The 12,913-nt window shown below is 52.0% G+C and overlaps 1 protein-coding gene across 1 annotated transcript; it reads left to right on the top strand.

Moving 5' to 3' along the window:
- Nucleotides 1-3: 3 nt before the first annotated feature.
- Nucleotides 4-5,655, top strand: LOC121106974 (zinc finger protein 75A-like). The gene is made up of 6 exons (XM_046901512.1): nucleotides 4-158; nucleotides 365-1,116; nucleotides 2,309-2,389; nucleotides 2,547-2,695; nucleotides 3,310-3,438; nucleotides 5,594-5,655. The coding sequence occupies exons 2-6, from the start codon at nucleotides 1,073-1,075 to the stop codon at nucleotides 5,653-5,655; spliced, it is 465 nt and encodes a 154-aa protein (XP_046757468.1). The 5' UTR covers nucleotides 4-158; nucleotides 365-1,072.
- Nucleotides 5,656-12,913: the final 7,258 nt, after the last annotated feature.

Below are 12,913 nucleotides of genomic sequence, written 5' to 3'. Positions count from 1 at the left end.
CGTGGGCAGCGATCGGAGTGCGGCGGGGCGGGGAAGCGGCCCGGGGCCGCGGTCGGGGACTCGGGCCTGCGGCCTCACCTCGCCGTGCAGGAGGGTTGTTTTCCCCGGGTCCCAGTTCGGGACCGGCAGAGCGGCCGTCTCTTCGACTTGACGGCAAGGTGCTGGGACGGCGCTTTCTGGGGGGGGGGGGAAGCGGGGGGGGTGGGAGTGGAAGGGGGAAGGGGGGGGGCGGAAGGGGGGGGTGGGGGAGGCGGGGGCTTACAGGGGCTGGACTGGGGGACGAAATGGTGCCCTTGTTTCAGGTTCTGTAATGGTTCTATCAGTATAGACTGATTCTGTGATGGTTCTGATTCCTCACTAACAGGACGGATTCCCAGATTTGTAGCTTGTAGAACAAGCGGAGGCAACGACGGAGCCTTCATTTGAGAAAGAGGCACAATAGGAGAAGGTATCGAAAAAAGGATCAACTCCCCCTCCCCCTCCCGGTAACAGCTGGGAGAAAGGGACGAGCTGAGGAATGTGACCCTCCCCCGTTCGTACCATCGCGCAGCCGGAGAGAAGGGCGGGGGCAAAAGGGTCACCCGCGCAGACTCAGACTGCACGGGAAGTCTTGCGGGACAGAAGGGGTGGCTCCAGACCACCCGCCGCTCCAGGCACCCGCATACTCGCGTAGCCCACCCATTGGTTCAGGCTGTGACCTTGGAATTCCACTACGTAGCTATTCAAACGCGATGGACTTCCGTGTCCACCGCTGTGCGCAGCGGGTGGAATAGCTCTGAGTGACTGACACATCCCAAGCAACGTGAATTTCCATGTTATACGAAACAGAAAGGTGAACTTTTTGTTTGGCCTCAAAGATGACAAGAAAGAGTGGGCAGGACTTCAATTTTATGCCACGCTTTCTTGTGATAAATTCCAGGTTGCAGCGCCATTTGCTTTTAATGCTCGGTCTGTGGTGCCTTTGAGTTACCAGTTTTTGGAGAGTTCTACTCAAAGTCCCTCTGAGGTGTAGATTTTGACAGAAGTTGCACAAACCTCTGTTTGGAGTTCTCTGGTGCTTTGTGCTCATCAAATGGAAGGGCAGAGCAAGAGTGTCCTTGTGGGTTTTGTTGTTCGGTATGTGTACCTGTGTTAGTCTGTGTACCAACTCTGTTATGCTGAATTATAATTACTGTACTTCCTCACGTATAGTTATGTCAATTCATACAGCTTCGAAGTATCTACTTGTACAGCTGATGGATATCGTTTGGTATGTTGTGACCCAGCTCCAGGCTATCCTGTGTGGCTAAATGATTGGCTCCTCCTAGAAGGAGTGTGAGCCTTTATCAATGTAGACAACATCAGGAGCAGTTTGATTTGAGCACCGGAACAGTTGCCCTCACAGTGTTTCTGTGTTTTGCCGGCCAACTTTCTGACTTAGTCCCTTAAGCAAACTAGGAACATGTGACAGTGTCTTGCTCCAAATAGGAGAGATGGTTACGTGTGTGTATCTCTGTATTTATATGTATACCTGGAGGAAGACAAAGACAGCAAATCCAGTGTTAGCGGACTGATTTATTACAAGTTCTAAGCAACTAAGGGATGGGGGGAAGATGGGCAAGTTGGCAATAGTAAAGAGAAGTTCTACCATACGATTTACAGAGTGGGGATAGTCACCACCGAGGATCCAGTGATGTCTCATTGGCCCACAGGGAGGCAGCAAGTCTAAAGCTCAAACCAAAACTGTTAGTCACTTATGGAGTACCTGTATTAGCAAGTCTTGACATCAACATGTAAGGGGTCTTGGTGGTGGTATAACCTCGAGAGAAATCCGTGCTCAATGGCAGAGGTGGTCATGCAGCCTGCTGCTGTACAGGAGTACTTGAGATGTTAGTGCTTCTTGCTGTTTTTGGAGTAAGACAGTTGATTCATTGCTGTATTTTGTGTTGAGGCTCATGCTTAATTGGCCCTCAGCTGTTGATCCAGGTATCTACTTTCAGTACTGTCAGCCTTCCAGTCTGAAACAGATTTGTGGTTGTTGATCTGTTTTAACCACTGGGGTGAGCACTGTTGCTCACTGTCTTTGTGCGCAAGGCCAGGCGGAAGGAGGAGGTTGGGAGGAAGAAGGGAGGGGGGAGGGGGGAGCACACTGCTACAGTGGAGTGTGTGCTGGGAAAGAAGCCTGTTAAGACCAGTGCTGCTGGTGTGAGTCCCAGATGGGTTTTACCCCGAGGCAATGTGGCCTGCAGGTGGGGGGCGGAGGGCTGGGCTTGGACAGGCAGCGCTGCGTTCCTTCACACATTCCCTGCCTTCTCTCTCATCTCCCCAGACTCATTCAACTTCTGCCTGTCACCTGTGATCATCTCAGCCTCCATGAGAGCAGGAAATGGCTGTGGAGCACTTATCTCAGGTAGGGGCATGGGGGAGTAGAAGGAGAGACTGAGGGGCAAGGAATGTGAATACAGGGAGGGTGAGGTGCCCTCAGCTAGCAGTGCGTGCTGGGGCCGGAGAAGCTGGTAGTACTTGAGTTTCTCTCCTCTGACAACTGCTTCCCTGGGCCTTGGCAGTACCAGGAGCCTCTTTCCTTGCAGGAGCCTGAGCTTTGCAGAGGTGGCCATGTATTGCAGCAGGGAAGAGGGAGCACTGCTGGATGCTGCGCAGCAAACACTCTACCAGGATGTGACGGTGGAGACATATGGGTCTGTGGCCTCACTGGGTGAGAACTTTGCTCCCTTTCCTCCTAATTAGGGCACCTTTGGCTGTACAGAATGAGCCTCTGCAATCAGGTGGTAGGGTAATCGCAAGGCAGTTATATATGGATTATCACAGCAGCAACACGGAAGGAACAGGTAGATGTCTATTTCAGAAGGGGGAGTTGTGTGCTCGGCACTGTGAGAGAAGACCCGGAGTCACTGCTGGCAGCCAGAAGGGGTTAGAGCAGCTCCTGTGAGCTGCCCTTGTTGCTGCGTTACAGGGTGCCACCAGCTCCCGCAACTGGGTGACTCCCTGGTTACCTTTTTACTCTTCTGCATTCCATTCTTGTAAGTCTTTTGAAACCTTGTGCATTGAGCACTTCGGAAGAAGAAGAAAATTAAGCAAAAACCCTTAGTGGGAGTGTTAAAGGAATTGTCCTTGCGTAATTCTTGGAGCTGTAAAGGTCATGCTGGGATCTGAAGGAAGCCAATATGTGCTGCTCCAGAGTCATTCAGGCCCTAATTGTGGTTTCAGAAGGAGGGAGGGATATGTAGCGGAGTAGTTGGAGAAGGAGCTGTGCCAGAATAACGGAGTGTTTCATCTTCACTGTTTTTGTTATTCGACCTCCGCTTTCAGCCCCCAAACCCATGGTGATCTCTGTGCTTGAAGGAGAGGAAGGCCCCTCGATCCTAGATGTGCACAGCCTGAAGGACACGGCAGGAGACCTCAGCCCAGGTGAGGTGGTGGGGGAGAGGAAGAAGTTGGGTGGGCAAAAGCCATCTTTGAGTAGTAGTTCAGATCTGCTGTGTTACTTCTGGGTTTCCTGTCATCCAGCAGGATATGGGATCACAAATACGAAGGAGAGGCTGCAGGAGATGGGTGTGGCTGGAAGAAAGTGGAATGGTGCCTCAGTGGGGAGAATCAGAAGGGGTGCCCAAAGGGGTCGGAAGCAAGGGAAGCACTTCAGGAAGCCACAGGGAAACCATCCAGAAGAGAGAGGGGAACCCCTTGGTCTGCAGCACAGGCCAAAAGCCTCTTGAAGACCCTGAGGAGCAAGGAAGTGTGCCAGAAGAGAAGGCAGAACCCAAGGGGTAAGTGTGGGGGAAACCATAAAATGAACTCTAGGCTCTTTAGCTGCCGGCGCACGCAGTCAGTGAGAAGACTGTACAAGTGCTCTGACTGTACAGAAAGCTTCAAATGGAAATCCAGTCTCACCTACGATGAGCACATCCATACGAGGGAGAGGTCCTTTAAGTTCTGAGTGGGGGAAGGGCTTCAGATGCGGTTATGAATTACAGTGCCACCAGTGCACGCACACAGGAGAGAGATCCATCAGGTGGCCTTAATGTCCAAGGAGCTTCAAAAGCAATTCCTACCTCACCTACCACCAGCATCAGGACAGGAGAGGGACCCTGTAAGTGTCGTCAGCGTGGGAAGAGCTTCAAGTACAGTCCTGTACCGAAATGCCACCAGCTCACCCACAGAGGAGACCCTTTAAGTGTCCTGAGTGTCCAAAGAGCTTCACATGCAGGGGACTGGATCTGTGGCTGGGCCTTTTGGTTTCATCAAACAAACCATGGGCTTCGCTCCAGATCAGAGTCATCCACACAGGGTCTTTGCCTATGTGAAATCACAGCCTCCCATTGTCTGCTTTAAGGAGTCTACAGGGAGGCTTTGCTAATGGCTCCATCAGGGCCAATTAGTACTCCAAGATGCTTCAGTGTTTCCTTTCAACTTTACTTTCCTCATGCGGTTCCATCAGTATCCTCTCAGCACCTCCAATCCTTGGACTCCACACTGAATACACAGCAGGACTAATTACAGGGGCAAAGGCCTAACAAGCCATTTCCCTCAAGTCTTCTTCAAGATCTGTATTCTTGATTAGGGAGGTTACAAAGTTGTAGAAGAGGAAATTTTCAGAGAACATGTTCCTTAAAATGACTTTTTCATCCCTAAGACTTGTTTTTTATTTTCTGTTAACTGAAGAAGTGTTTGAAGCTTACTGGCTGCTATGCTTTTTCAGGTTGTCTGCTGAGGACGGCTGGCTGTACGGCCCGCCTTCCTCCTCACTTCCCCTTCTCCACCATTTTGATTGTCAGTCACCGGGGACTTCCAACACCTTTCCTTTCAGCAGGCTTCTCCACTGGAATCTGCAGCTGAATGTGCCAGCTCCTTTGCACAGACTCCCACGTGCTTTCCTCAGGGAAGTCCCTGCACACAGGCATGGAAGGTTTTTTTTCCTTTAATCTTCTGTAGAAGTAACAAAGCAGAACATGTAAGATTTACAATGATGAGAGAATGTAGTCCTAAACTGTCTGCCAAATGCAAGCTGCCTCCACTGAAGTTTGTTTCCCATGGAGGATAACTGTACAAGAAGTGTTTACACACAGGTACAAAATGATATAAATAGAGACACAATTAGAGTTGGCAGGAGAGATGAGGGGAGAGACAAGGGAAAGGAAGCCTGAACAATGGGAGGTTCCAAAAAGCAATTGGGGAGGTGAGAGATAGCTGAATGACCAAAGAGTAAAGGGAGGGAAGATATGCGGAGGGAGGGCAGGTTGTCTGAGGAGGGGGAGTGAGCAAACAACTTCATGGTGCTTAGTTACCCCTGGGGTGAAATTACAACACATGTAGATAGTTGTTGGAAGTTTGACTTCTGACATCAGGTCTACTGGAAACACCTGAGGGAGTAGGGGGATGAAGTGCACTGTGTAAGAGAGGCGGAATACTTGTAATGCAGGTACCATATCAAGGTTTTTTTCTTGTGGTATTAAAACAGCGACTGAAAAAAGTATTTTGTTGTCGTGGGGGGGAAACGTGGGTTTATTACAAGTGCTCAATCACTTCAGCTGACGGAATGTGTCCCATTTTTTTCAGGTAACATTACATGGAACCAATAATCTTTTCTGTCTTGCAGGAGGCCCAGAACATGAGAACCCTCCCTGCCCAGGACTGTTCCTGCGATGTCATCTGCAGTAGTGGAGGTCTCACCTAGCTGTGCTGAGAGCTGGGAGAGGGGAGAGGCAGAGGGAGGCCCAGGTGACATGGCGGGGAGGTGGCTGGGAGGCCATTCCTCCTCCAGGACCGGGACTGCCCTGGGGCAAGCAGCACACAGTGGGATGTCATGGAATGTGGCACGACTCCTGTGACACAGAGGACAGCTCAGGCAGGGAGGCAGCTGCATAGCCAGCAGGGCTGGGCTGCTGCTTGTGAGGTCACCTCACTGCAACACTGGGCTTGGCCACGAGCAGGCGGGCAGTGAGAGAGCATTGGGAAGAGCAGCTGAGAAAGCTGCATGCAGGGGCCTGGGCCCTGGTGAGGCCCTGCCTGAGTGACACTGCCGGGATGTGGGGGAGTAGGGGATGAGGCATGGACACTGCCCAGGGTGGTAGTGGGGTGAGAAGGGAGCAGAGGGGCACTGCCCCGTGGGGGGAGAGAGTGGTGTGAGAAGGGAGCAGAGATAAAGCAGTGCTGTTAGGAGCAGCAGTATCTCACACACTGTTGAAGGGTACACAGAGGAGAAATAGCCAGCCTAGGGGTGACACCTTCTTGGCTGATCTCTCATTTTATGGGGCTCCAGTCACTGTCCACCCTGGGCATTCACAGTCCGTGGAGAACGTGTAGGCTCTCCACACAGCTCCACGTTCTTTTCCTGGGGAATGTCCCTGCCACACGTGGGACAGCCATGGGGGTATAGCTGACTGACCAATCACCATCTCCACTGTCATCAGGTGCCACTCAGTCATAAACCCTAATCTCAGTCTGTCACAGTGAGCAGTTGAAACATTGTGCAAGTGCTCTGGTTGTACAGAGCTGCAAATCCAATCTCACCTACTGTCAGTGCATCCATTCAGCTACAAAATCCCCTGAATTCTTCTCCCTTTGGTCTTGCCTTCTGTTGAACAGAAGAGCACTAACAGGAGAGCTGTGTCCCAGCTGGAGATACGTGGTAGCTACTTTGTGGGCCCAGGTGGTGGTGGTACGTGTGTTGTGCCTGTTCTGGTGCTCAGAGGAGATGCTTGTGTTTTCATTTGGTCTCACTGGGATGAGCCACTCCCTGTTTTGTCCCCTGACCAAGCATATTTGAGTTCTCTTGTTCTTTGGAGGGTCTGTATCTCCTTTCTGGGTCTTAGGCCCATTCTCGGGGGTTGGAGCCAAAGTAGGTCCTGTTCCTGTACTGCTTTAGTTCAGCCGCGTTGAGGTTGTTGAGTGGACGTGCAAAGGTAAGTTGAGAGCATGATGGGGCAAAGCCACCTGCAACGCGCAGGTTGGGGGAGATGCATCAGAAACACATTCCTTCTGCTGCTTTCACGAAGAGTCGGGGCCGCAGTTCAAACCTCTTGAGGTACCAGAACATCTATGGGGGCTGGGAGGGGGGGAGGGGAGAGCTTTGTGGAGAGCCCACAGCTCCTCACCTGCAGCAGATGGCAGTCAGGGAAGAAGTGCTACAAATAGGCAGAGTGTAGGAAGAGTGCGAAGCACAGCTCCAACCTGTTCAAGGACGAGGGGATCCGCTTGGGACAGAGACCTTAGAATTGCCTGCACTGCAAGGAGAGCTCATCCAAAGCTTCGCCCTCATTAAATGCTGGGGTCTGGTACCTCCTTTCTCAGGGGAAAACCGCAGTGTGGACCGTGGAGATGCTGGAGTCCCCTGGGGTGAGGGAGACCCAAATGCTTCTCACAACACTGGTAGAGAAAATGAAGGGAAGTGGCATCACTATCACCCTCTGCCTAAGAGACATGCACCCAGGAGCTGCAGGTGCCCTTTCCCTGTTAAGAGAAGAGGATCTCTCCCCATACGGTTTTCTTTTCTGCTCTTCCTGTAAACAGCTCTTTGAAACTGTTTCTGAAGGAAGAGCAGCTGTGTAGTTCTACTCTGTGGGCATGTGTTTCTGACAGTAATCTCAGAGTCCACTCACGAATCAGGTACGTGGGTCAAAAGAGCAGCCGAGTGTCCCTGGGAGGTTCTCTGAAAATCACCTCCAAGCAGAAGAGGATGTCCTACCTGCAAGCTTTCACAGAGCAACCCAGCCCATCCATTGACCCTGGGGTTAGACCTCAGAGAAGTCATGTTTAAGAGACGAGGCCTTGTTTATCACAGGGTGGTGTTGGTTCACAAGGACCACAATGATTGAGTTTCAGCCCCCCTACTATGTGCAGGGTTACCAGGCCGCCCAGGCTGGATGGGGCATCTGCAACCTCCTGGGGCAACCTGTTCCAGTGTGTCTCCACCCTGTATGAGAAACTTCTTCCTTGTATCCAACCTAAACCCCTTCTTGCCCAGTTGAAAGCCATTCCCCCTTGTCTTATCACTATCCCCCCTTGTAAACAGCCATTCCCCTTCCTGCTTATATGCTCCCCTCACGCACGGGAAGGCCACAAGGAGGGCTCCCTGGAGCCTTCTCTCCAAGCTAAACGAGCCCCGTTCCCTCAACCTTTCCTCATAGGAGAGGTGCTCCAGCCCTCTGATCATCTTAGTGGCCCTCCTCTCGACCTGCTCCAAGAGATCCACAGCCTTCCCCTCCTGGGGGGGGCCCAGGCCTCAGTGCAGTACTGGAGATGGAGCATCACAAGAGCTGAGGGGGACACTCACCTCTCTCTCCCTGCTGGTCACCTGTTTTTTTAATACACCCCAGAACAACAGTTGGCCTTTGAGGCTGCAAGCGCACACTGCTGGCTCATGTCAAGCTTCTCATCTACCAGGACCCCCCCCGTCCTTCACTACAGGGCTGTGCTCAAGGAGATCCTCCCCCAGTTTGTGTGAATAGGTGGGGTTGATGTGGCCCAAGTGAAGCAGCCTGCACTTGGCCTTACTGAGCCTCATTAGGTTTTCATGGGCCCACTTCTCCAGCCTGTTCGTGTAGTTCTCAAGGGCTTCTCTTCCTTCTAGTGTATTGACTGCACCGCTCAGCCGGGTGTCATCCAAAAACTTGATGGAGGTGCACTTAATGCCAGCATCTATGTCACTGATGGAGATGCTGAAGAGCACCAGTCCCAAGACTGACCCCCGAGGGACACTGCTTGGGGCTGGCCTCCACCCTGACACAGACCCAGTGATCATGACCCTTTGGGCTGTGTCCAGCCTGCCCATTCCTAATCCACCGAACAGTTGGTCTTTCAAATCCAGTTCTCCAGTTTAGAGAGAAGGATGGGGTGAGGGACCATTCCAAAGGCCTTGCAGCAGTCCAGGTAGACGACGTGCACCACTTTTCTCCCATCCAGTGAAGCTGTCACTCCATCGTAGAAGGTCCCCCGATTGTTCAGGCACAAGGTGTCCTTGGTGAAGCCATGCTGCCTGTCTCAAATCACCTCTTTATCATGTATGTGCCTTAGCATAGCTTCGAGGAGGATGTGCTCCATGATCTTCCCCGGCACAGAAGTGAGGCTCACGGGCCTGTGGTTCCCCTGGTCCTTCTTTCTGCCTTTCTTAAAAATGGGAGTAGTGTTTCCCTTTTTCCAGTCACCAACTAGGCAGCCACAGTTTTTCAAATATGACAGAAAGTGGCTTGGCAACCACATCAGCCAGCTATTTCATACCCCTAGGATATCATCTGGCTCAATGGACTTACAGTTCAGTTTTGCGAAGAGGACTTGGACTTGTTCCACTGTTACAGTGGGACAGAAACCACTCCCCACACCTTCACCTGGAGGCTTATGGTCCGGGCGGACACGGGAAGCCTGACCACCCATGAAGACTGAGGCAAAGCACTCATTAAGTACCTCAGTGTTTTGTATGTGTGAGGAAGTCAGCTCCCCATTGCCTCTCATCAGAGGGGGAGCACTTTCCTTGGCCTGTCCCCTCCTACCTATGTACCTGTAGAACCCCTTGTTATCTTTCACGTCCCTTGCCAAGTTCAGCTCCATCTGCGCCTTGGCTTTCCTAATTCTGTCTCTACACACATGGGCAGCAGTCCTCTATTTGTCCAAGGATGTGCAACCCTCTTACACCTTCTGTACATTTTCCCCTTTTCTCTCAGTTCCAGCTGCAGGTCCTTGCACAGCCATGACGGTTGCCTGCCTCCACTGCTCAACTTCTGCAGGGGGATGGAGAGCTGTTGTGCTCTAAGGAGGGTGTCTTTAAAGAGCTGACAGCTCTGTGCTGTACCCATACCCTTAAGGGTAGTTTCCCAGGGGATCACACGCAGCAGTTCCTTGAGCAGCCAGAAGTTAGTACTCTTAAAGCACAGGGTCCTGGGTCTGCTTCTTGCCAGGCCTGCATTTTTCAGGACCACAAACTCCACCAAGGCATGGTCACTACAGCCCAGGCTCCCTCCAATCTTAGTGTCCCTAATGCTGTCCTCATTAGTGAGCACCAGGTCCAGTAAGGCTTCCTGTCTGGTCAGTCCGTCTGTTAACTGCAGGACGAGGCTGTCCTCAACTGACTCTCCCGGATTGTCTGCCACCTCCCATGCCACTATCCCAGCAGGTGTCCAGGTGGTTGAAATCCCCCATGAGGATAAGAGCATGCAAGTGAGACACCTCCTCCAGCTGAAGCAAGAAGGCCTAGTCCACAGCTTCCTCCTGATCAGGAGGACTCTTGACCTCATTGTGACTGGTCCTGAGACACAGCTCTTTGCTGTCTGTCCTCTTTCTGCCACCCCTCCTACCCTGTCTATCCCTTCTGAAAAGCCTGTAGTCCTCCGTCAGGGTATTCCAAGTGGGGAATTCATCCCACCATGTTTCTGTGATAGCAATGAGGTCATCTTTTCCCAGTCGTGCCACGGTTTCTCACTCCTTGTACTTATTTCCCATGCTGTGTGCATTGGTAGAGAGGCACTTCAGCTTGGCTATTGGCCTCATTGCCTTATCAGAGGAGCCCTCCCTAATACCTCTGGGACAAGTCTGGGGTTTCCATTACCACCTCCCACAGTGACACCATTCCCATGTGCTCCTCTGTCACCCAGTACACTCCCTTCTCCCATACCTAGTTTAAAGCCCTGCTAACCAGCCCAGCCAACTTGTTCCCAAGAATATTTTTGGCCCTTCTAGTCAGATGGCTCCCATTTGCTGCCAGCATTCGCCCATTCTCAAGGCTGCGTCCCAAGCCATAGTACCCAAAGCCCTGAGTGTGGCATCCTGTGCAAAGCCAATCCTTCAGTGTGTCCACCCTGTTGCTGTTGTGTAGATCTCAGTCACTAACTGAGAGGACTGAGGAGAATGCAACTTGTGCTCCCATGCCCTCCACAGTGTGGCATCCCGTGCAAAGCCAATCCTTCAGTGTGTCCACCCTGTTGCTGTTGTGTAGATCTCAGTCACTAACTGAGAGGACTGAGGAGAATGCAACTTGTGCTCCCATGCCCTCCAGAAGTCTTCCCAGGGCCCTGAAGTACCTTTTGATCGCCTGAGGACTTCTTTTGCCTACTTCTTTGTTTCCCATGTGGAAAATCAGTAGCGGATAACAATGGGAGGGTCTAGGAAGGTGAGTGATGTTCCTCGCAGCATCTCACCCGAGCACCAGGCAGGCAACACACATCCCGGTGGGATGGATCCGAGTGGCATATGGGGCCCTTGGTTCCCCTTAGAAGGGAGTCCTCTATGGTGACACCCTCTCTTTTTTTCCTGACTGATGTTGAAGTAAAAGGGGGAGCAGACTGACCGGCCTTGGGCAACCTCTCCTCCACGGATGGGCTTCCACCAGCAGTCACTTCCCCCAGTGCTGTCAGCTCTACAGCCTTATACCTATTATGTAAGGGCACCTGGGAAGGTGGAAACAGGTTGAGGGGCAGTCCACTTGTTGCCCCGAGCAGGGGCTTGTTTCCCTCTGTTGCTGTCTTCGAGGCCTCGGCAGTTAATCTTGGTTTACTCTGCTCCTCATACACTTCATCACTAGGACCCTTGTGGGGCAAATAGCCTTTGGGGAGGGTGTAAAGGGGAAACGGAAGGGGGAGAAACAGCTGAGAGGGCCTGGAGCTTTTGTTTTCACTGGGCTCTGGTTCAACTTCCTTTGTGTGGGGGGTAGAAGGACTCCAGGTCCCTGCTTGCTTCCAGGGGAAAGCATTTTTGGCTCAAAACTCCCTTCCTAACCATGGTACACACAGACTACACTCCTCCTCCAGGATGCTTTGATTGGGATCTTAGAGCAGGAGTCAGACGCTGAACCTCGGGTGGCTCAAATAACCCAAGGAAAAGCTTTGTGTTTTCTTCCTAAAGGCAGCATCTGAAGGTTCAGCAGGCGGTGGGAACAGAAGGCAGTGCAAACCCACACAGTGTACACACAGCACGTTTCTGCAGTACGGAGGTTCCAGAGTTCCAGCAACAGTCTCCTCACTGTGTGTGGCTGTGTGGCGAGATATTCCTTCAGGGGAGCAGGATTCTCTGCCAGGCTGGCGGGGCAGAAATGATGCCTGGGGCATATATCTGGACTGCACTAATGTTGGTTTGAGCTTGGAGTTGTTGGCTTTGTCCTGGGGCGGGTGGCTTCAGATCTTCTTGATTCAGTGCCGACCTGTGCTTGGAATGCGGAAAATAGGGAGCGGGAGGTTGATTTTTGGGTGCAGTTGAAGCCAGGAGGAGCCTGCCTGCCTGTCTGTCTGCAAGATCTGTGTTTCTCTGAAGGCTCCCTGACCTCCCACCAAGCTGCAATGGGATCGCTTCTGTATGGAGGAGTGCTTTTTCCTCCATCTCAAGCAGGGATCTGGCTTGGTGCAAGAAGTGTGACAAGGCCCCGGGTGTTGGAGGACACAGCTGCAAGGGAGAACGTGGGCAGGATGCAAGCAGCTGGGAGGCTGGGGGATTCCTATCATAGCAGACCTCAGCCAGGGATGAAGGTGGGCTGTCTTAATTATAGTGCAGCCAACAAAATCATGGCCCCCAGTGCCTGTCATGTGTCTCCCCCTTCCCACGACCCCCAAGTGTTTTCCTTAGTGAGCAGCTTCCTCTGGAATCAGCAAATGCTGAAATCTCCACTGTCATCAGATGCCACTCAGTCACATGCCCCTCAGTCATGAACCCTAATCTCAGTCTGCCACATTGAGCATTTTCTCTCCCAAAACCAGGGAGCAACAGGCCTTCTGGGGTACAGCTGTCTCCGGCCCCAGCTTGGAAAGTAGAGCCAAGTCTTCAAGCAGTGCAATGTGGAATTTGTTTTTATTAAGTAGATGCAAACTCAGAGGTAGCTCACACCTACGTAGAGACACACCCCTGTACAGCCTTAAAAGTGAACAGGACTTCCATTCTTCAGTAGAAGTGAGATGAACTGAAAACATTACAAGGACCATAACAAATGCAAATGACACTA

This window comes from Gallus gallus, chromosome 16 (assembly GCF_016699485.2).
Source record: "Gallus gallus isolate bGalGal1 chromosome 16, bGalGal1.mat.broiler.GRCg7b, whole genome shotgun sequence".
In the NCBI taxonomy this organism is placed as follows: domain Eukaryota; kingdom Metazoa; phylum Chordata; class Aves; order Galliformes; family Phasianidae; genus Gallus; species Gallus gallus.
This window is presented reverse-complemented; position numbering and strand designations above follow the sequence as displayed.

What these genes read in the sequence shown, in the direction of transcription:
- LOC121106974 (XM_046901512.1), top strand. Translation starts at nt 1,073, where the DNA reads ATGGAAGGGCAGAGCAAGAGTGTCCTTGTGGGTTTTGTTGTTCG. An exon ending in CTTGTGGGTTTTGTTGTTCG is followed by an intron (nt 1,117 to 2,308) that starts GTATGTGTACCT and finishes TCATCTCCCCAG; the next exon opens with ACTCATTCAACTTCTGCCTG. An exon ending in TGGGTCTGTGGCCTCACTGG is followed by an intron (nt 2,696 to 3,309) that starts GTGAGAACTTTG and finishes CTCCGCTTTCAG; the next exon opens with CCCCCAAACCCATGGTGATC.